Source organism: Elephas maximus, chromosome 4 (assembly GCF_024166365.1).
Source record: "Elephas maximus indicus isolate mEleMax1 chromosome 4, mEleMax1 primary haplotype, whole genome shotgun sequence".
In the NCBI taxonomy this organism is placed as follows: Eukaryota; Metazoa; Chordata; class Mammalia; order Proboscidea; family Elephantidae; genus Elephas; species Elephas maximus.
The window spans coordinates 131,540,595-131,563,444 of record NC_064822.1 but is presented as its reverse complement, the minus strand read 5'-3'; the positions used below and the strand labels follow the sequence as shown (position 1 = coordinate 131,563,444).

At 36.7% G+C, this 22,850-nt stretch overlaps 1 protein-coding gene across 7 annotated transcripts in view; it reads right to left on the bottom strand.

The window, feature by feature from the left end:
- The window catches only part of CNOT2 (CCR4-NOT transcription complex subunit 2), a 158,534-nt gene that overhangs the window by 57,926 nt on the left and 77,758 nt on the right, over nt 1-22,850 (bottom strand). For 4 of the 7 annotated variants that reach the window (XM_049883876.1, XM_049883879.1, XM_049883875.1 and 1 more), the window contains exon 2: nt 22,044-22,116. In XM_049883876.1, the coding sequence (XP_049739833.1) occupies nt 22,044-22,116 (73 nt within the window). Of the gene's footprint in view, nt 1-3,793; nt 3,852-22,043; nt 22,187-22,850 lie in introns of all 7 variants that reach the window. The other 3 variants (XM_049883878.1, XM_049883877.1, XM_049883880.1) reach the window with 2 other exon arrangements.

Sequence of the window (22,850 nt, the reverse complement as noted above, 5' to 3'; positions counted from 1 at the left end):
TGTCTTTATTCAGAGATTATGAAGGTTTAAGGACATGTGTACATGTGCCAAGTTGACAAGGGGTGAACTGTGATGGTTAAGCTTGTATGTCAACTTGGCTGGGCCGTGATTCTCAGTGTTTATACGTGATCACTCCTGTGACTGAATCTGCTGTGAGTAGCCAGTTGAAAGAGAGTTTCCTTGGGGGTGTGGCCTGCATCCAAATATAAGGAGATGTTCTGGTTTTTTTGCTCACTCTGGATCCTGTAGCTTCCTCCTGTTCATCTGACGTTTGGCTTTTGGGACTCAAGCTATCAGCTTATCTGCAGATCTTAGGGTTCTTTGATCTTCACAGCCTGAGAGCAGGAGCCCTGCTCTCTGACCTGCCAATCTTGGGTTCGCCAGCCCCTGTGACTATGTGAAGTGAGAGAAGCCTCTATGCTGATCCATGGACTGGGACATTTTAGCATCTACAGTCGTGTGAGCCGTTTCCTTGATATAAATCTCTATGTATTTATACGCTTTACTGGTTTTGCTTCTCTAGAGAACCCAGCCTAAGACACATGCTGACAGAAGTGTCCCATCATAAAATTAATTAACTATTTGACTAGGTAAAAAAAATGTGTTTTAAAACTTTTCACATCTTCATAGCCACCAATTTTTCATTTCTAACTATAGGATGTGCACTCAAATTACATTATAAAGGAAAGACTGATAATTGCAGGTCATTACAGTGCTGGAGATTAAAAAATATATAGATAGATAGACAGATAATTTCTTTCTGTTTTCCTAATGGAATTTGACTTCTTGCTTTCCCTCCCAATTCCATATTCAATATCAGCAAGGACTTCATAAGGTATATGCACAAGTTCCTGTTTGTCTACAAAGTAAGCAGAAACTAATTATTGAAAATCAGAACCACTGCTATTAAGACTTATCTGCCTTTATCAAGATGCGGTCAATAACAAGGAGCCATAGTACGTGCCAAAGATGATCTGGTGTTTTTATTATTGCCCTTTAGAGGGAAAACATGCTAGGTCAAATCTCACTGAGAAACTGCCCAAATTCTATGGAACTAGAGTATCTCTATATTGATAATTATCTTGCCACAATCTGAGAATATATGTAACCCAAAGAATTTTTGGTGTACAGTATTTTTTGTAATAGCATTTGAGCCACCTATCCTGCTTCACAACTGTTATAAATGATCCTAATTATATTTCATTCTTGAAAAATGGGTTTAAGTAAAGGAGAAAAGGGCACATACAAGGATAAAAAATATTCTAGCTTCTCAAAAAACCAGGATCTTAATCCCTGGAAATCTTTAGGAAAAGAACAAATGATCTATCTTTATATATTGAAGAATATGATTCTTGAAGTCTTCTTAGTTCTATAATCTTGTGATATGGTATTTCTAATATGATAAATATATAATGAATAGTCTATGAGTCTGCTTAGAATGGATCTAAGAAAAATGAAAGTTTAGATAAAGTCTAGAATTTTTGTTTCATCAGATTGAATCTAGGGCATGGAAATAAATAAAAGCAATTCATTTCATAGTTTTAGAAATACCAAATGCCCAAAAAGCGAGCAATAAAAGTCTTAATGAATACTGAGAAAGCAGTTACCACAGAAAACGTAGTTCTGTCTGGACATGTGGTTTAGCAGAAAACTAGGCGTCTATATAAACACTTCCACAGCCATTATTCTGGAGAGTAGGTAAACATTCTGAAAGAGTCCTTTCCAAGGGCTGCAAAAATTCTTTTTTAGAGGCATGGTACGGAAAAAAAAAAAAAAAAAGACAGGTTGGCCCACATCTGAAGGAAAAGTGGAGTAGGTACATAACCAAAAGAGACAAGAGTACGCATTACTCTTCCTTAATCCAAAAATCATTTACCAAAATCTTGTTACTCAGATCATGTTCCCCAAAGTCATGTGTACCATTCCTTAATATTTGCCAAAAATCTACATATTCCATAAGAAGTGTCATCAAAAAGACCATATGTTCTATACAGATTTCACCAATAATTCCCCTTCTCGGTTTAACTTTATGAAGAATATATTGTACATACTTCAACTTGAAGAAACAGATTTCCTGGGTTTCTAAAATCTTAAAATCTCCTGTACATATATGCCTTTATAGATCCAGACTTGAATCATTAGCATATAAGCTTTAAACGTGCATCATCTTAACGTCAAGACTCTAATCATTCAAATAGTACCAACAAATAGGAAAAAAGTACATGATCTTACACCAACTAAAGAACAACTATAATAGAACTGGTGGACTTTATGAGCAATAATAAGTTAAGAGTTGATAACTCACATAATATGGCCTAAAGTAAGTAGTACTCTACCCTTAAATATTAAAAAAAGGATGTAAAATTATACAAATGGAAGGATATACAACACTAGCAAACATATGCGTATAGGATACAAAACAAATCCTCAAAGCATAAATGACATATTTCAATGAAGGTGAAATTTTAAAGCACTCCTAAGGTTTAATAAAAAGTAAGAGAGGAAGAAATAGGTCCAATAAAAAGTAGAAGAGGAAGGGAATATGAATATACACTGAGAAAAAACTTATTTTTCAGTGGAAGAAACTAGATACATGGTTTACTTTACTGAGGGATATAGTATTTGTAAAAGGCTCCCAGAAAGCTAAAAAACCCTACAGCTTAAGAGACAGAAAGGGGAGACAAACTGCTAAAGATTATGTATTTTGAGGATCTGTTTTGAGATCTGAAATGCCAAATACTTGGTGTCTCAATCTCCTTAAGCATGACACACTCTCTCTGAAGAAATTTTAGCAATCATAGGCCATGATAAGAGTCTACTTTTCCTGGGTATAATTATAAATGTGCAGAAGAAGCTATAAAGCACATGAATCTAGACTATATGGAAAAGATCTACAAGAACTAAAGAAACAAGTAATTTTTGAAGGCTCCCTGAGAAGAACGTCAAAACGTAGTAAATAAGGTAGTGAAAACCAAGGGCTACACACCTCCAAATTTATTCCTAAAAATCATGCACTAAGGGGGAAAAAAAATCTGTAATGTCAGATCATAACTTTTGATGCAAGGCAGACAAGCAGAAAATATCAGGGGTGTTGGCATTTTTTACACAGATATACACACACAAGATTTGGTGAATTCACTGATTTATTCAACAAATATTTGCTGAACTATGTATCAGACACTGTGCCTTCGATGCTTCGGTACTTGTTTATGTTAACCTCAAACTGATGAGACGAGTGGAAATGTTCCAGCTCTCCTGTCTAGACTTCAAAGAAAAAGATGCTTGAAGAAGTTTCTATTCCTGTAGAGATTAAAAACGTCGCTACCTAAAACCTCAAAACAGAGAAGAACAGCGCGTCTAAAGCTACTGAAAGGAAACAACTTGTCTCATTCTGAGATCAAGTTACATGTGGCAAAATTGTACTCTACACGTTTATGCCTCCCCCAACTTTTTTTCTTCGTTTCTTTTCTGAAAATGAGTTTTCTGGTCCTGTAATACACTGGGGAGAATATGAAGTTTTAAAGCAATCTAACAACTTTTCCATTAAATATTAATGTTTTATTCAGCCTAAGGTTTTCCCAGATTGACTTCTAATTAATAAGAATTAAACTGATTGGATTTTTTTGATTTTCAGTAATCTATTAGATAGTTTTACAAGAAAAATAATCTATAAGAAATATTGTTATATTTCTGAACTAACAAAATGCCTCACTGGTAAAACGGTCCAATATCCACCCTCAAAATACTGACAACAGTACCGTATTTTCCCCAGCCTTTCCCACCGCATACTTACCTGTGCAACTTCTTTCAACATTTGCTACTCTGGGAATTGGAAAGCTCAGAGCTGGAGGCTGAAGTGAAGAAGGAAAGGTTGGAGGGTGAGCCATGGCACCAGCCCCACACTAGGAGCTCCCCTGAGATACTACAGCAGGGTTGACACCATAGCTCTGAAGTTCAAACTCCAGCAAACGATAAGAAAGGAGTCCAACCAGAACATGATAAACGATGGGATTCTTCTGCTCTTTGAAAAATAAGGAAATCATGCTATAAAACTCTGAATGTCCAGTTTCAATATTATGACTCCCTGTTCACTTCTTCTTTATTTCCCAACCCCAGAACCACCTCTCAGAACTATTCAAAGAACTTAAAAAAAAACAAAAACATAATTTTCTATAAATTTGCATACTTTTCCAGAAAAATTGAAGGAAAGCTTACCTGACCACCATAAAAATATCTAAGACAATATTTCAAACACTTTGTTTATCTGCTTATATACTTCCTTTGCTCTTTTCAGTACTCAACATTAAATCTAAGGCTCTAAAACATGTTAACTCCATCAACCAGCAGAATTGAAAGCTGGACTACATAAAAAAATGGGAGTGCTTAATTCCTAAAAGTGGCCTAGTAAACTTTTTTTAAAACCTAAGGATGACTTTTGGTGTAAGTGTACTCCATGGGGAAAAAATGAATTTCTTAAAATTGTTCCACTGATTAAAACAAATAAAAACTCCCATTAAAAAAATATGACACTTAAATCAAACTAGATGATAAAGAGTAAAAATTAAAGATACTTTAACAATCAATCTGAACAGAGAATTTAAATAAAATGTGACTTAATCACGTTTATAAAAATGTGAGTCCTTGTTTAATAATATAAAAAGTAAACTATTTATTCAGAGAAAACTGGACTGGGTTATGATTTGACTATTTAAATACCAAAAAAAAAAAAACCCACTGCCAAAGCTAATAAAAACGTCTGTTTAAGTTCTTTCGAGATAACAGATCTATTCAAGAGTACAAATAGACATTATTAAAGGTGACAAATATTTAAAAACCTTCAACTGAATACACACAGGCATATTGGAATCCTGAATTATGTTATTAAAAGAAAACGAAAACAAAACTCGTTGCTGTCGATTCCTACTCATATCGACTGTATAAGACAGAGTAGAACTGCCCCATGTGGTTTCCAAACAGCAGCTGGTGGATTCAAATCACCAGCCTTTTAGTTACAAGCTCTTAACCACTGTACCACCAGGGCTTCAGGAAGCAGTTAAAAACAAAAAGCACTACTTCATCAAGTGAACACAGGACACTGAACACACACTACTTAGTAACTTGCCATATAAATTAATTCAATAAACATTCAGAGAGCCATCTATTATGCAAACTGCTATATATTTTATATTCTCATATACCCATTTGATGCTCAAGATAAAGGAGCATCACAAATCAAAAGGAGGAAAGAGGAAAACACATTTACCATAGGTTCCTGTATCATTATTGTGGTGTATAAGGCCTTAGTGACCTTACCCTTTATTACTTCTAATCTCCTACCACTCTCCCCTTCTCTCATTGTATTCCTGCCACACTGGCATCCTTACTATTCCTCAAATGTTAGGCATTCTTGTCTCCCAGCATTTACACTTACTGTATCCTCTAGGAGTGCGCTTTCCCTAGGTATCCCCACATGGTTTCCTACCTCACCTATGGTACTGAGTCGTCTCAGTGAGGCCTTCCCTGTTTCCTCTATTTAAAACTACAATACTCTTTCCCCCAAGCCCATGAAAGCTCCCCATTCCACTTTTCTGCTTTATTTTCCTCATAACATATATCACCAAATAACACACAACACATTTTACTTATTTTGTTTACTATCTACATATGGAGCCCTGGCAGCACAGTGGTTAAGATCTCAGCTTGAAACCAAAAGGTCGGCGGTTCGAATCCACCAGCCACTCCTTGGAAATCCTATGGGTCTTATCTACTCTGAGATATAGGGTCACTATGAGTCGAAATCGACTCCACGGCCAACGCTTTTCTCTTTTTTTTTTTAATATCTACCTATGCTCTAAAACATTGGCTTCATAAGAATCGGAATTCTTTTTTTTTTTTTTTTTTTATCTCTTTGTTCATTTCTGTATCCAGGGTCTGGAGAATTGCGTGGTAAATAGCAGGCCATAACATGAATGTATCCCATCTTACTCCATGCATGCTGTTATTTGAGTGTTGACATTAGCTGACCAATGTAACGCTTACAGCACATGCAAAAACTTTGAGCGTAACAATTATTTTTAAAAAGTAATAAAATTATGTCAAAAATTGTTAAATTTTGTATTTCAGAAACATGTGCAAAATTAAATTGTTTTCGACCTTTCTACACTGAAATTGACAACCACTTCCAAAATACCTAAAAGATTATCCAAAACTTTCATTGGTTAGAAGGCCGCACTATGAAAAATATCAGATAAGGATTTGGAGATTGTAAATTTTTTTTCCACCATTTATCAAATTGTTTCTCAAGTTAATTACTTTTATAAGTTTTTCCTTTAAAAAAAGTTCTTTTGAAAATATTTCAGACTTATAGTTTAATATGATGTGACAACACATATTTCTTTTCTGTTACAAAATCTCACTAAAAAATCATAGCAGGGCCACTGGGCTGCACTGCAGTCCATGGGAATGGCCCCACTTGGAATCAGTTGTACAGTACACAGCCTAATAGTGTAACATAGTGGGCCTCATACAAATATGAACTAATATGTACTGAACGTTTACCAAATGACAACCTACTAATCTAGTTAGTACTTTATGTGTATCACCTTGCTTAATCATAACAAACTCTCCGTAAGATGGTTACTTTTACCTCGTTGTTATTTTCCAGATGAGGAAACTGAGGCACAGAGAGGTAGAATCTATAAAGTGGTTGGGCCGAAGATGCTTCCCTATCACACTGAGCACAGAGAATACCCAGCACTCAAATCCCAATATAATACCAAAGGTTTACTCTCCAGAAAAATTCATACAGACTTCAAACTTAGAAATTTAACCAAAATGGAGATGAGGAATGGGGCATGGGCTTCAAAACTAAAGAATAAAGTAAAGATTCTACATTCTAAACTGTGGGATCCTCAGCCTTCTTTCCTTACCCTGCTCCCAAAACACTGCCAATCAGATGTTAAGAACCACCTACTCTCCCACCATCTCAAAATCTTCAAATTATATATACCAATTTTCTGGAAAAACCTAATGGCTCCAGAGAAACAAATGCAACACACTATCATAATGGAGTTTCCCAAAGAAAATGCTAACTCAACTGCATGTTAACAAGCTATGCCCACAAATGCAGTTACCATTTAGCTTTTATAAAACATGTTATTTGGAAATAATTTTAGACTTAAAGAGTAGTTACAAAAAAAGTACACTGCTCCGATATACCTTTCACCTACCTTCCCATAATGGTAGAATCTTACATAACCACAGTACAAATATCAAAACGAAGAAACTATTAACTAAATGACTTTATATGGCTTTTACCAGTTTTCCCTCTACTGTCCTTTTTCTGTTCCAGGATCCCAGACTACATTTATTTCAGGTCTCCTTAATATTCCCCATGCTGGGACTGCCCTCAGTACTTCCTTGCTTTTAATGACATTGATGCTTTTGAAGAGTAATAGCCAATCACACTACAGAATGTCTCTCAACTGGGTTTGTCTGATGTTTTCTCACGACTAGAATGAAGTTATGCATTTTTAGGAAGACTACCAGAGGTGATGTGTTTTTTCAAGTACATCATATATGATGCATATATATCAATATGTTATACATATGCTGTTAATATGTTTTATTACAGGCAATGTTAACCTTTATCTTATTTAAAATGGCACATATGCCAAGTTTTCCCAACGTAAATTACTATTTTTCCCTTTGTAAACAATAACGTTTCAAAGAAAGCACTTTCAGAGCATGTCATACCGGTTTCTACTTAAAATTTCACCCACTAATTATGGCATTACTTCAAAGAATAACATCTTTAAAGTACAAAAAGAAAAATCTATCAACCTTGAATTCTATACCCAGTGAAAATATCTTTCACAAATGAGGGTAAAATAAAGACTTTTTAAGACATACAAAGTTAAAAGGATCTACCACCTCAGCACTACATTATAAAAATGTTCCTATTTTAAAAAGTCCTTCCCAGATAGAAAAAAAAATGATACCATAAAGAAAGCAGGGAAGGAAGGAAAAAGAAAGGGAAGGGAAAAAGAAAGAAGATAGGCAAAGGAAACAAGAAAGGAAGAGAAGAAAAAAGTAGAGATGGGAAGAAGAAAAAAAAATACCAAGACTTTTTAATTATGGATGATAATAAAAAGCAAAATAACACCACCCCAAAAAACTACAATGAACATATATAACAAAATGGAGACAGGAAATGTGATCCTTAAGAAGTAAAATTTCAGCAAAATCTGGAGAACGATTATATCTTTTTCCGGCAATATGGCAGACTATACCAAAACCAAAATGCTCTATTCTAAAACAACTACAAATGTTCCATGAAATATCTGATTCATTTAACCAACAAATATTTACGGAGTACCTATTTTAAGTCCGGCACTACTCCCGTGTAAAGATACAGAAGTGAACAAATTATCAGTGAAAACTAACAAAGAGATTACATTTTTATTTTTAATTACTAAGGAAGGAAGGAAAAGAAAAAAGAAATACTCAGCACCTGAAAGCTAAGTAAAAGGAGAAATTCGGAGAAGCCAATAAGCTTATAGTCCCAGACAGGTATATGCCACAGACAGCAAATCTATTAGAAAACTTTTTCATAAAGCAAGTACCCTGAAAAGCTACAACATAATTGTAATAACCCCTTCAGGAAGAGGACAACAAAAAATCTTGATGGCTTTGATTTTAACCAGAGGGATTAGAAGAAAATCTCCTCTAAGAAACTATAGCCACAAGCAAGGCCAAATTTGCATTACCTGAGTGGACTACAATCTCAAGTTATTTTACTTTTAATTGGTCCTGGATTGATAGTACCCCTAGGCACTTGAAAAAGCAAATGAAAATCTCCTCTGGAACAATGCCCTTCCACCTAGGCCTCAAAGAATTCCCACAGAAAGAGTTCTAGGAAACATGAAATGACAGTTTAACACACAAGCAAGGAAACAAGACACCATAAGAAAGAATCAACAGAAACAAAAAATATCAGAATGATCTGTTGTGACTTCTAATTTTTGAAATTATCACACACAGAACATAAGAATTATAAAATGATTAATGAAATAAAAGAGGATCTATTGGGAACCAAATCTAATTAAACAAAGGACTGAATAGTGCTGAAAAATGGGAAACACTGGGTACATAAGATTTAGACAACAGGACTAAGAAACATGATCCAATGGAGAGAAAAAGAACACACCCACGAATAAGTCAACAAGCATTTTGTTCAGGCACATAAACAAATACCACAATCCCACCACAATGGAAATACATGAGAAATAGACAACAGAAAACAAAAAACAAAAACACTTCCTATGTTTGGAAACTTAAAAACAGTTACAATATCTGCTGTCAAAAAAGATACCACGGTGGGGGGGAGGGGGGGAAGAGAAGGCGAAAACAACCACCACTACAATTCAAAATTTATGAAACATAAAAGCAGTACTCAAAGGGAAATTCAGATCCTTAAATACAGTAAAAAAGATGAAAGACTGAAAAATTAAGCTAAGGAACCAAATTAAAAGTCAAAGAACAGTAGAACATATCTGTATTAAATAAAGAGAGATTAATGAATAAAAAACAAAAACTAAATTTAAAATATAAAGTTAAAAGGTGGTTGCTAATAAAATTGACAAATCTCTGGCAAGACTGATCAAATAAAGGGAAAAGACACACAGAATACAATCTTAAGAATGAAAAAGTTGCTGCAGACAAAAATATGTATAAGAGTATAGTATATTAAGAACAATTTCTTTACCCTGATAAAGTACAAAAATCCTATATCCTATATCTAACATCACATTTAATGGTGATAACGTAAAGCTTTCCTTGTCAGACAAATAACAAGAGAAAAATATCCACTATTAACATTTCTATTTAACATTGTATTTAGAAGTGTTAATAAGTTCAGTAAAGAAATGTAAGTTATAAAACTAAAAAAGGAAGACTCAAAACTGTCATTCCCAGATATGTTTATTTACATGAAAACCTCAAAGAACCTATATATACATTACAAGATAAATGTTCAGCAACATCCACAGATAAAAAAATTAAGTAAAAATCTGTAAGATAAATGAATTGCATTTCAACACAACAGTAATACCTATAAAACATAATCTTAAAAATATCATTTATAATAGTAACGAAAAAGCACTTAGGCATAAATCTGACTAAAGATTTACAAGCTCATTACAAAAAAAAAAAAAAAATGACCTTACTAAAAGAAAATACAGAAGACCTTGATATATGAATTCAGAAATAGGAAGAACAGCATAAAGATATTAATCCATCCCCAAACAAAACATAAGTGCAATTCTATTTACAAACCCAACACTTTTTGGGGTGAGAGGGAGTTTTTCAAGAATATTCTAAATTTGTCATAGAACAAAACACCAAGTCAAGACACTCATGAAGACCAATGTAGAAAGACATGAAGCTCTAACACAAAGCTATAATAAAACATGATATTGATGCAAGCATAGACAAATACATCGAAGAAACAAACTAGAGAAACAGACCCATGCATATAAGGAAACTTGATTTACAACAGAGCTGGCACTACTGATCAACTGAGCAAGATAAAAAATGTATGCATACAGTAACACTGTAATTGATTACAAGCAAATGAAAGGAAACTAGAACCAACTCATACCATGTACAAAAATTAATTTCAGTCAGACTAAATTTAAACATGAAGGACAAAATCAAAAAATGTCTAAAAAGACAATACAGAAGCATATCTTCATTACTTGGTTCAATAGGGAAAGATCTCAAATATAACTCTAATACACTGGGAAAAAAAAAAAATTCTGACATTATCAAATGTCAGATCAATATGTGATCAGAATATAAGTCGGTACAAACACTCCCAAACATATTCCTGGGAGACCTATTGTGAATTTAATAATTTTTAGAAAGTGGTCTGGTTCAGATAATTTTTTTAACTTCATAAAGCTCCCTCTTCTTTTGTTTGCACATAGTGCTTAAAAATATGGTGGCTTGCTTTATGAGGCCATCTGGCTCTAGTCTCCTTTTTCTGGATCTTCTCTTTCTTATGTCACTGCTGTTCCTATCCTGCTCAATTTTGGTTCCATCACTTTAAAAATTTGTTCTCTGCAGTAGGGCCCTGAAAGTGAGCACTGGTGGTGGTTCAGTTTTGAGAGTTCACAAAGCTAGACTGCCCTCATCACTTCAGGCCTTGCCATGGGTCTCACTCATCTAATGGAGTGGGCGAAACCTCTGCCAATTTCACCTGCTGCTCTCAAATTGACTCATCCATTTTCCAGTGAATACATGTTAACTACTTTGGAGTATATACCATAGACTAACAAAAGAACAAACAAATCTGTCTTGGAATAAGTACAACCATTATGCTCCTTAGAAGCAAGGATGGTGAGGCTGCATTTTACATACTTTGGACATGTCAGGAGGGATGAGTCCCTGGAGAAGGATATCATGCTTGGTAAAGTACAGGGTCAATGAAAAAGATGAAGACCGTCAACGAGATGGACTGACACAGTGGGTGCAACAATGGATTCAAACGTTAACGATTGTGAATATGGCAGAGGACCAGGCAGTGTTTCGTTCTGTGGTACACAGGGTCGCTACGAGTTGAAACTGACTCAACAGCACCTAACAACAGCAACAACAACTTTGGAGTGCTACTATTTTGAGATAGATATCCATTAGGTATTCCAACGTCTCTTTGTACATTCTTCCTCACAGAAACTGTTAACATGCAAGTCAGTTAGCACCTACTTATATTTTGAAGTTCATGGTGATACCTCAATCACCGAGTTTTCCTGTAAATGTTTTCATAGATTTTGGTTTTGCTATCTAGTTGTTCTGCCTGTTTATGTGGGAATTCGGAAAGATAAGAGAGCAAACTGTCAACATTACTGCTATCATCCCAGAACACAAGCATAGCAAAGATTACATCTGAAAGGTAACTTTCTTCTACATTTTCTCTGATTTATAGAAATATTTGCACTAATGTTGTAACTTTCTATTTAACGATGAACACAATGCTTCAAAGGTCCACAGTTAGGACAAAGATAAGTCAATTATATGTAGAATATTTTTCTGAAAGAGAACACTTAATAATATTTCATGTGCATAATGTCTAAGTCAAGAGTTCCCAAAAGGGGCACCACAGTGAACACACAGGGTGTCATGGAATATTTTAAATTTTCTAGGTTAACACAGCAAAGTCTGTCAGATGCCATGTGAACCATGACTAGGCTTGGAGCTAACTATGCATTTTAAAAAGCTGTTAGTATTTCTTTTGCCCTAGGGGTGCTGTGAAAAAAATTATTGAGTAAGGTGCCTTAAACCGGTTTAAGAAAGTTTGAGTATCTTAGTGAAACTGGACTTTCTGAAAAACAAATGTTGCCTCATCTGATGATTTTAGAAGATCACAGAAAAAAGTATCATAATATGCATGTCAACAACAACAACAAAAAGCTAACACTATTAGCATCACATAGCAAAGAACCAACCTCTGAAGACCTTAGGAATTCATTGAAATTGATGTTCTCAGATATAGGAAGAGGAACGTCAAACAAAAGGTCAAAGTTTATAAGAAAAATTTAGTTCATGCTGATACAATGACTTACTGCTAATAGTGTGATCTTGACATGGGAAGCATTACATTAATAATATAATTATAAGAGCATTTTAGAAGTCATTGTATAACTGTAAGCAAAGGGAATATGAAGAGTCATCCAATTTGAGAAATTGACTCAATGGCAAGCGGTCTTTTGGGGGGTTGCTTCACACTTGGTTACACACAATAGGTCACAGCCGTTTTTTTCTAGAGCTTCAAGGGCAAAGAAGAGAAAAATAAATGCCTTGGATTCTGGCATTTATTGTTTAACTCACTCCTCCACCAGCTTTGCAGTGGTTAAACATTTCGGCTGCTAACTAAAAGGTCAGCAGTTCGAATACACCAGGTGCTCCTTCGAAACCCTATGGGGCACTTCTACTCTGTCCCGTAGAGTCGCTATGAGTCAGAATCGACTCAAAAGCAACGGGTTTCACCAGCTTACCCTTGCTCACCTTCACTCAACACCAAACAGCTACAATGACTAATGATTCCATCTTTCTGCTCTGGATGCCAGATCTATTCTGACAACTGTTCAATTGCTAAGTATTCATTTTTAAAAATTCCTGTTGATTTTACTTTTCCTAAGTGTTCTTTATTAAGCATCTTTAAAGATGAATTATGTATCTTTAACATACTATGTATCATAGGTTATAAGATGCTTTTATGTTGGTGCTTTTAAAATCTTACAAGAATGAGTCAACACAAGGTTGTCGAGCTACTATTTCACAACTATGACTCTAAGACACTATCAGTTTTAAGATGCATCTTGATTTCAGAGATAAAAACGCTCAACATGAGCAACTTAGAATCAAAGAAACAGGGTACTTCACTGTTTATTTACATTCCTTCTTTATTGGAGTGAAAAAGAAAAAATATAACTTGTATACAGTATTGTATAAAAATCTTGTATGCTAAGTAAACAAACACACCTATTGAATCTGTATATGCTATATAATTACATAACTTTTATTTTAAATGCTTTATATAATGCAGAAATCCTTGGTAGATAGTAATTAACATATTGAGTGTTTTAGAGGTATCTGGTAAATTGCTTAGAGAGTTTTTGGTGGACTGAAAATTCATTATTAGTTGTCTTAGTTATCTAGTGCTGCTATAACAGAAACACCAAAGTGGAAGGGTTTAACAAAGAGAAATTAATTCTCTCAATTTAGTAGGCTGAAAGTCTGAATTCAGGGTGCCAGCTCCAGGGGAAGGCTTTCTCTCTCTGTCCGCTCTGGGTGAAGGTCCTTGGCATCAATCTTCCCCAGCTGAAGAGCTTCTCAGCACAGGGATCCTGAGTCCAAAGGACGCACTCTGCTTCTGGCCCTTGCTTCTTGGTGCTATGAGGTCCCCCTGCCTCTCTGCTTGCTTCTCTCTTTTATATCTCAAAAGAGATTAATCAAAAACACAATCTAATCTTGTAGTCTGGGTCCTGCCTCATTCACCTAACTGCCTCCATTCCTGCCTCATTAACGTTATAGAGGCAGAATTTACAACAACAGGAAAATCACATCAGATGACGAAATGGTGGACAATGACACAACACTGGGAATCATAGCATAACCAAGTTGACACACATTTTGGGGGGACACAATTCAATCCATAACATTAGTTATTCCATCCAAAATAACCAAATATCTGGCACCACTTTCCCAAAAATTGCCACACAACACTAAAGAGGGATGCCTGTATATACTGAAACACATATGTAAAAAATATATGAAAATTAAAAGAATGAGACAAAATACTCAAACTACTGGTTGCTTTTGGGGAAAGAGGTAGGGTAAGGGATGAGAAGTGAGACTTGGAATCATCTCCATTAATAACAATAAGCAAGCTGCAAAAAAATACACATACTATAACCTCTATATGTTAAAAACAAAGATAATCACATTTGCCCCCATAAAATCCCTTGAAAAAGCCTGGAAAGACACACAATGTATTGTGTATATTTCTGCATTGTTCTGGAAAGATTCTACAATGAGCATCTATTACTTCTATAATTAAAAAAATAAAAGAAGAACTAATAAAAAAGAAATAAAACATTTAATGGTGAGGGGGTAGAGAATGATAAGCTATACTTTCCTGTTATAGTTCTGTCAGTTCTCTGGCACTTTCCACCAAGTTGAAGCTGCATTTTATTTCTGAGGTATTCTTCAGGAACATATGGACTGGGATACACTAGATCAGTTTACGGATAACATGAAGAACAGTCCAGCGTATGATGTGACCAATGACCTCCTGTTAAAAAGTTCTATTCAGAGTAACATCTAAAAATCTTGGAAATATCAGTAGTATTTTACCCAGCACACTTTCCAACCTCTTCCTTTCCCTTCTTTCACTGCTTTATAGAATTTTATTAAAACAAGCACTGAATGCTTATCATATGCCATACAGTGTGCTGGGTACTAAAAAAAAATAGATATGCTTCCAGTTTTCAAGAAGCTCGTAACATAGAACAACACTGTCTAATACAAACTGCTGCAATGATAGCAATGTCCTATATCCACAATGTCAAATACAGTAACCATTAGCAGCATGTGATTACTGGGCATTTAAATGCGGCTAATGTAACTGATAAACTGAATTTTTTTATTTAATTTAAATGAATCGAAATATAAATTTAAATAGTTACCTGTGGCCTACAATATTGGACAGCACAGGTCTACAGAAACACAAGGACAAATAACAGTAACGTATTATGCTAACAACAAGCACAGGTATGGGTGCTATGAAAACAAGGGAAAGGCACAGAGCCCATCAAAGAATGGCCTCTGGAAGAACCAATATCTAATTCTTGAATCATGTGAAGAAAGCCGAGGCATTCCAACAAGAGGAACTGATTAGTAAAGGCTAGAAGATGTGAAAGAACATGGTAGGGAGATTAAAAGCAGTTTTGTATTACTAAATGGAAAAAACACCACTATAGGGATGTGGTGCAACGAACCGCTTATGTATGGCCTTTCTCACCACGGTCTTGTCAATTCCCATCAAAAGACTGGGTGGGACTATAAAAATAAGGCACACCAAGGGGATTGGACAGCTTGCTAATGATATAAATAAGGTGTATGGCACCGCTGTAGGGGTGGGCCCATGCAAATAAAGCATATGGAACCCTAACAAGCGGATTGGTCAGTTTTGCCAACCCCCCCCCCCCGCAAAAAAAAAAAAAACCAAACCCAGTTCTGTTGAGTTGATTCCGACTCATGGTAACCCTATAGGACAGAGTAAAACTGCCCCATAGAGTTTCCAAGGAGCATCTGGTGGATTCGAACTGCCAACCCTTTGGTTAGCAGCCATAGCACTTAACCTCTACACCACCAGGGTTTCCTTTGCCAACCTACTAGGCTTAAAATAAGCAATCCCAGAGGCAGAAATGGGGGACCCCAGTACCACCAAGAAAAAAGGAGCCAGGAGCAGTGCACATCATTTGGACCCAAGGTCCCTGCACTGAGAACCTCCTAGACCTAAGAGACAGAGAGCTGTAACACCTAAGACAGCATAAGACAGCAATTAGTGGCAGTAAGCATGGCAGGGAACTAGCAGCTGCAGAACCAAGAGACCAGCAGGAGACAGCTTCATGGGGCTTGCCAATCCATGGAGCTAGGAGCTTTGTAACACTTGCCCGAGAAGGGCAGAGGCAAAGTTGAGAGGCCGAGAGGCCAAGGGCCAGAGAGAGGTCTGTCTGCAGGCACAGGTGAGAAGAGACTGTCCTGATCAAAATAATATATCTTGAACTGTAACCTGTTACTTCCCTAATAAACTCCACAATCATGAGTATTGCCTATGAGTTCTGTGTGGCCATTACAACAAATTATTGAACCTAGCAGAAAAGTAGAGAGTGCCAAGGGAGGGGCAGCTGGTGTCAGAATTGGTAAAAAGGTTGGAGAAAGGCAGTATGTCTGATCTCTGGCTCACAGGAATCAGCTTTGGGCTGTTGATTTTGATTCTCCTTCCCCCTTGTGAAGTTAGAGGTCAGACACCCCTGCTATGCCATTTTTACAGTTGGCATCAGAAGCAGGATTCGTGGCAACAGCTCTAGACTCATGGAAGCATGGGATTTTGTAACAGAAAGAACAGGAAGGAGAGTGGGAAGTGAAACTTTTGATTCTTAGATGGTTACTTTGTCTTTTGTTACCTGTAATGGCTCAAACGAAAGTAAGAGATGTTATGCTCCACCTACATCTGGAGTAGCTTGGGGCAAAAGCCAGGCTGGTTAAACAAGATGATTAATAGGGGGCCAGGGCTGCCTGGTTCCACCTAGCCAGAGCCCCAAGGCCGTATGCATATGAATTGGAAGATAGTCAATGTGTAGGGAAGAGAAGATGAAACTGCAAGTTTTAAACAGGGTTATGTGTTTATTTGACTGTGCTATGGACACTGAAATATTTCTCCTACCTAGTGTTGTAAAACAGACCTAAATGTATGATAGAAACGAATATTGGGTATTACAGTGTTTAACTCTGCCTTCAGCCAATACTTGATTGGATATGCTAAAAGACAAACTAAGGTTTGCCTGAAAGAAACACAACTGTTGGTCTGAATGCAGGAGCCCTATATATAGAGTATTGAGAACTTAGGTAGAAAACCTGAGCCCCACCCAGAACCTTCAGAGTTAGGAAATTTCCATTTGAAAAGACATGCCCACCTACTCAGAACTACTGAGACAACAGAAAATTTGCATTTGAAGGAAGGACAGCGCAGGAAAAAAAATGTTTTGTGTTTTGAATTTGAGCAAGCAGTTTGCCACTGGATGCACTGAGGCAGGAAAGGCCAGTGCCCATCAGTAGAACTCCCTTCCAGACCTGGAAGTTAAAGGGAGCCGGCGAGCAGAAAGCCTGGTATGTTCACTTAAGCTGACCACCTGGGGCCTCGAGATGTGTGGAAGTGGGGGAGGTGCAGCTATGTAAAGAGATGGGCTGAGTTTGGACATGTTCCACTGGCACACACTGACCTAGCCTGCTGGGGCTAAGGATGAGAGAGAGAGAGAGACAGGGCTGGCTGGTCTGATGCACAGGGAGTTGTGTGAACTCTTCAGCCTACAGGTGGTGCCTGTTGACCTAGCCCACTGGGGCTAGGGATGAAAGACAGAGACAAAAGGGGCTGGCTGGTCTGAAATGCCGCAAAGTATGTGGACTCCAGAGTCTACGGGTAGTACCCACTGATCTAGCCCACAGGGGCTAGGGATGAGCTGACCAGAACCTGACCAAATGAAGAGAAAGGTGTTTGACATGGTAAGCTGCTGCACCGCAGGGTGCTGCAATTTGATGGCTTGCTCCGGATTGGACTTTGCTTGTGGCTGAAGATGCTCCAAGTTCCAACTAGAACAGAACAATCTTCAGATCAAGGAACGTGCTTGTCTCCTCTGAGTACTGGTTTGGCAGGAACTGGCAATTTAAACATTGGCTGTCTAAAATGAGGAGAGATAAAGGCATGAAGTGGCTGGCTTACATGCTTTCGTGGGTATTTTTACACTCAAAAATGACGAGGGCAAGGGAGGATCCCCACTGAATTGATTCCTCTTTTCCTGATACGTCTGGGGAAGGAATGGTGTGGGAAGATGCTGATAGGATTATATGATTCAGTTGTGAGTGCTGACTGTTAACAGGGTTACTTGCGATTGTAAAAACTGTTAACTGTAGAAGCTGTAAGTGTGAAACAGTGAATTAAGGGGGAGGCACTGCTGGACTGGGGTACAGTGGCCAAACCTAAAGTCCCTTAAAGCTATGCTAAAACCTCATCAGGCTCAGAGCAAAGTAACAGTCTTCTCTCAGTTAAATTTTACCAGCCAGAAAGGGTGAAGACAAGATGACTTTGGAGAAATTGACCTGATCAGATGGATACCTTCAGTAGACCTGAATGGCTGGTACCTGAATAACCTGAGGACTCTCTGCCCTACTGAAGGACTAATCGTTAATGACTGTTTTGGACTGGTAAAATGACGGAGGGGCAAGTTATCCCCCAAGTATGAAGAAACGCCAGGGGGTGGCCTGTGGTGCAATGGATTGCTTTTACATGGTCTTTTTTTTTTTTTTTTTTTTGCCATGGTCTTGTTAATTCCCACCAAAAGATTGGGTGGGACTGTGCAAATAAGATGCTTGTGACCCACTAAGGGGATTAGACAGCTTGCTAATAATACAAATAAGGTGCATGGCTTCCCTGTGGAGGTGGCCCATGCAAATAAGGTATATGGAAATGTAAAGAGATGATTGGTCAGTTTTGCCATCCCGCTAAGCTTAAAATGAGCCACCTGAGAGGTGGAAAGGGCGGACTCCCACTAACTACCACCAAGAAAGAAGAGCCGGGAGTGGAGTGGATCCTTTGGGCCCAGGGTCCCTGCACTGAAAGCCTCCTAAACCCAGGAGACAGAGAGCTGTAACACATGAGAGGGCACAAGATAAAGAGAACTGATAGTAAGCACAACAGAGAACCAGCAGTACCAGGAGGCCATTACGAGGGAGCTCTGTGGTGGGGCTTGAAAAATGATGGAGCTAGGAGTTTTGTAGCACTTGCCCAAGCAGGGCAGAGGTGAGGTCAAGAGGCCAAGAGGCCAAGGGCCAGAGAGAGCTCTGCCTGCTGGAAAGGCTGAGAAAAGACTGTCCTGATAGAAGAAGTGTATCCTGAATTGTAACCTATTACTTCCCTAATAAACCTCATAATCATGAGTACTGTCTGTGAGTTCTGTGTGGCCACTGAAATGAATTATCAAACCCAGCAGAGAAGCAGAGAGTACCAGAGGAGGAAGAGCTGGTGTCAAAACTGGTAAAAAGGTTGTAGAGAGGAGCTATGTCTGACCTCTACCTCACAGGAATCAGCTTTAGGCTGTTGATATTGACATTCCTTCCACCTTGTGAAGTTAGAGAAGGTCAGACACCTCTGCCAGGCCATTTTTATAAAGGAATAACAGGAAAGACAATTGGAAAGGTAAGTCCAGGGAGGGGCCAGAATGTGGAAAGACTTATATGTAAATATTAGGACCTTGGCTTTGTTACATAAGAGAAAGAAAACCACTGAGGAGTTAAGTTGGTAATTAACATGGTTTTGGATGTTAATGGCTGGGGTAAATTACAGAAAGATATGAAAATTTTAGAAAAATCCTAACTGGGTTTTAATTTATAGGAAAAAATGATACCAATGTTAACCAACGTCCATTTTAAAGTCACAAGCTTTAGCACAGATGCACCTTCCTAAATGAAATTCCCAAGGGTTTATGAGGTCTACAAGGAAATGAGAATTGGAGGAATTTTTTCCTTCTTGTTAAACTCTAGAATATTAACCTATTATTACATATCACTATAAGACATCTGGTGCCCTCCAAATACAAAAGCCCTCAAGGGTAAGTGAAAATGGGTATAAACATGGATGCAAAAAAATCCTTATCTGTCCATGAAAAATAATGAATAAAGTTCCCACAAAATAAAAAGTCCAAATCATTTTCATCTCAGCATATACAAAACTACTATTAAGAGTTACCAATACAGATATACATATTTTACTTCAGTGATTTACTTGACATTCCCTTGAGCTCCCCCATATGCTCTTACTACAGTCATCACAATACCAAAGAAGGACCTATATTTCTACACACGTGCTTTTCAGAGAAGCCTGCAAAAATATAATTTTACAATCCAGACTTAAACAACTGTTTCCATGTATATTTCAAAATGCATCAAGTGACACTATATAACAACAAAAGAGAAAAGGAAAAATATTTTCAGCCACCAAAACCCTATCTCAGAATGCATCTTTCAGGTGAGGTGTAAGTAATGACTGGAACAATGGGATATTTTTAGTATGGAATGAGCAGGGCTAAGCAAATCTCTTTATGAGTAAATATAATTCCTTTTTTTTTTCCCCCCTTTCTCAAGTGTAAATTTTGGAATCCTACATTAACATGATTCCATGAGATAAATTAATTATACTGCACAATCATACAAAACTTCCACACTCACACCTTAAAAACTGGATTATGAGCACTGAGAGACATATATAACCTAGAATCACCATATTCTTAAAACATCTAGCAGAGCCTACAAAAAGTTGCAACAGCCCAAGAGTGTGAACAATTAAAAGCTTATAGGTCAAGGTAGTTGGAAGTGGTTGTAAGGCAGGAGGAGCTATGTCAAGTACAAATAATTAGCAAAGGCCATGTTGGTCAAGTCCATGAGGTCAACCCAGAACAGAAAAGGCTACAGGGAAAACTGATTCAGCATAGCCTCAATCCCAGCTTATTCTGGTTTATTAAAATCATTAAGATCTGGCAAAAAGCTTTAAACATCAAGTTAGTTGAAACTCTAGAAAGGTTAAACGTTGACACATTTCTTTTTAGGGACAGTGCCTGAACCCGAACCTGGTGTTAAAACCAAAGGCTCTTTGCTATCATACACTGTGAAGGCCCACTTACAACTTTCTCAGCTGTTCACTTTTCCAACTGATTAATTAAGCTAAAATAAACGATTAGCAGATAAATGATTAGACAATCAGGCCTGCTGCTATCACAATAGTTGCCTTTATAAGCCTAGAGGGAATGGAACTGGTGAGGGGAAAGGGAGATCAGACACATATCTGTACAGGAAGCCTAAAAGCCTATTCCTACTTGAGCTTTCAACTATTCTGTATTCTACATCACTACATAATTTGATAATGGATCATTTTCAAATGAATAAAGCACATTTCTCTTTGAAAAACTACATTCAAAACATTATTATTAAAAAAAAAACCACTATTAAATAAATGTACCTTGAAAATTAAACATCGTTTAAAAGCTTGGACAGAAATATAAATATTACATTTCAGCCATTCTTTCAGCATTCCTAAGCAATACATAAGGAATGGATATTATTAAACTGTTTAATAAATGAGAAAACAAGAATCTAGCATTTTAAGGACAGCAAGCTAATAACTTAGAATTCAATAGAATGTGGGTCTCTGAGCACCCTGAGTTTCTCATTTCTATTTCTTCTATGTTCTACCTAATTTTCTCTACAATTCTGTGATATTCTATTACCTAGAATACAGCTCAAGACTTTGGGTTTAGTCTTATGGGTATAATACATACGAAAGCAATCAACACTTTGTTTTATGAAACACTAGCTTTGAATCCAGTTATATAATCCAAGTTTTGACATATATATCAGAAAATTTATATTTTGACACTAACAGAATATAACTTGATACATTTACTATATATCTTTCCAATGTACATACATGTATATCCCAATAACCCAGTATTCCAATAACAAACATTTCTGAATGTATCTTCCCTATTATTTCAATTGTCAAATTATTTTAAAGATAATGTATTTTAAATTACAAACTGAATTTTTCAAATTGAGATGTATTCAATCTGTTGGTTCTAGTCAAATATAACATATTAAACAGTTAAATATAGCTAAATGACCAATAAAGGAAAAAAAAAAATTGTACTTACCTGGTAGTTTCTTTTCTCAGATAATGTATGTCCATCAGTCCTCACCATAGAGTCGTGTCCTTTCCTCACAGTACTGGAGGCAATCAAATAGAACTGTCACTCAAGGATCGTGTCACAGGAAGGACCGCCCACCAGTTCTCCCTCTAGAGTGGAATTATCCAAAAGCCGTCAAAATTACTAACATGTAAACATACGAACAGCAGTAAAAATATCCAATATGATACATTAAAAAAAAAAGGAAAAAAATAAACCGAAAAAAGTACTTGCTTTATACCCAAAGTGGTTTTTCCTTTTGTAAATTTAGAGAAGGTTAGACTGGCAGACATACTTTACTTGAGATAAAAACTAATAAATATGAAAAACCCTTCTCTCCCACTTTTACTCTCTCCAATTAAAACTGTCCGCCAGACCTCACAAAGATGAAATTATAGTGAATAAAAATGAATGGACAACAAATTCTGCAAAACTGTCATACATATTTTTCTTAAATAGATATTCTCATAATTTCAGAAATATCTAATTAATTCAGATTCAGTCATTCAACTTCAAATCTCTCCCCTCCATGTGCTTATATATATGGATGATAGATGGGTATAAGTTATTTATGTAGTTGCTGATCCAATACAGTTTATGAAGTTTACTCCTATGACATAAAATGGGAATACATCATATAGTCTTCAAACGATGACAGATGCAAACCTAACTCAACAGTCTATTAAAATTTTAATCCATTGAAGAGTAGCAATAAATGTGAAGTTTCTCAATGCCTTTATCAACCAATCTTCCAATTTTATGCATAGTCCAGTA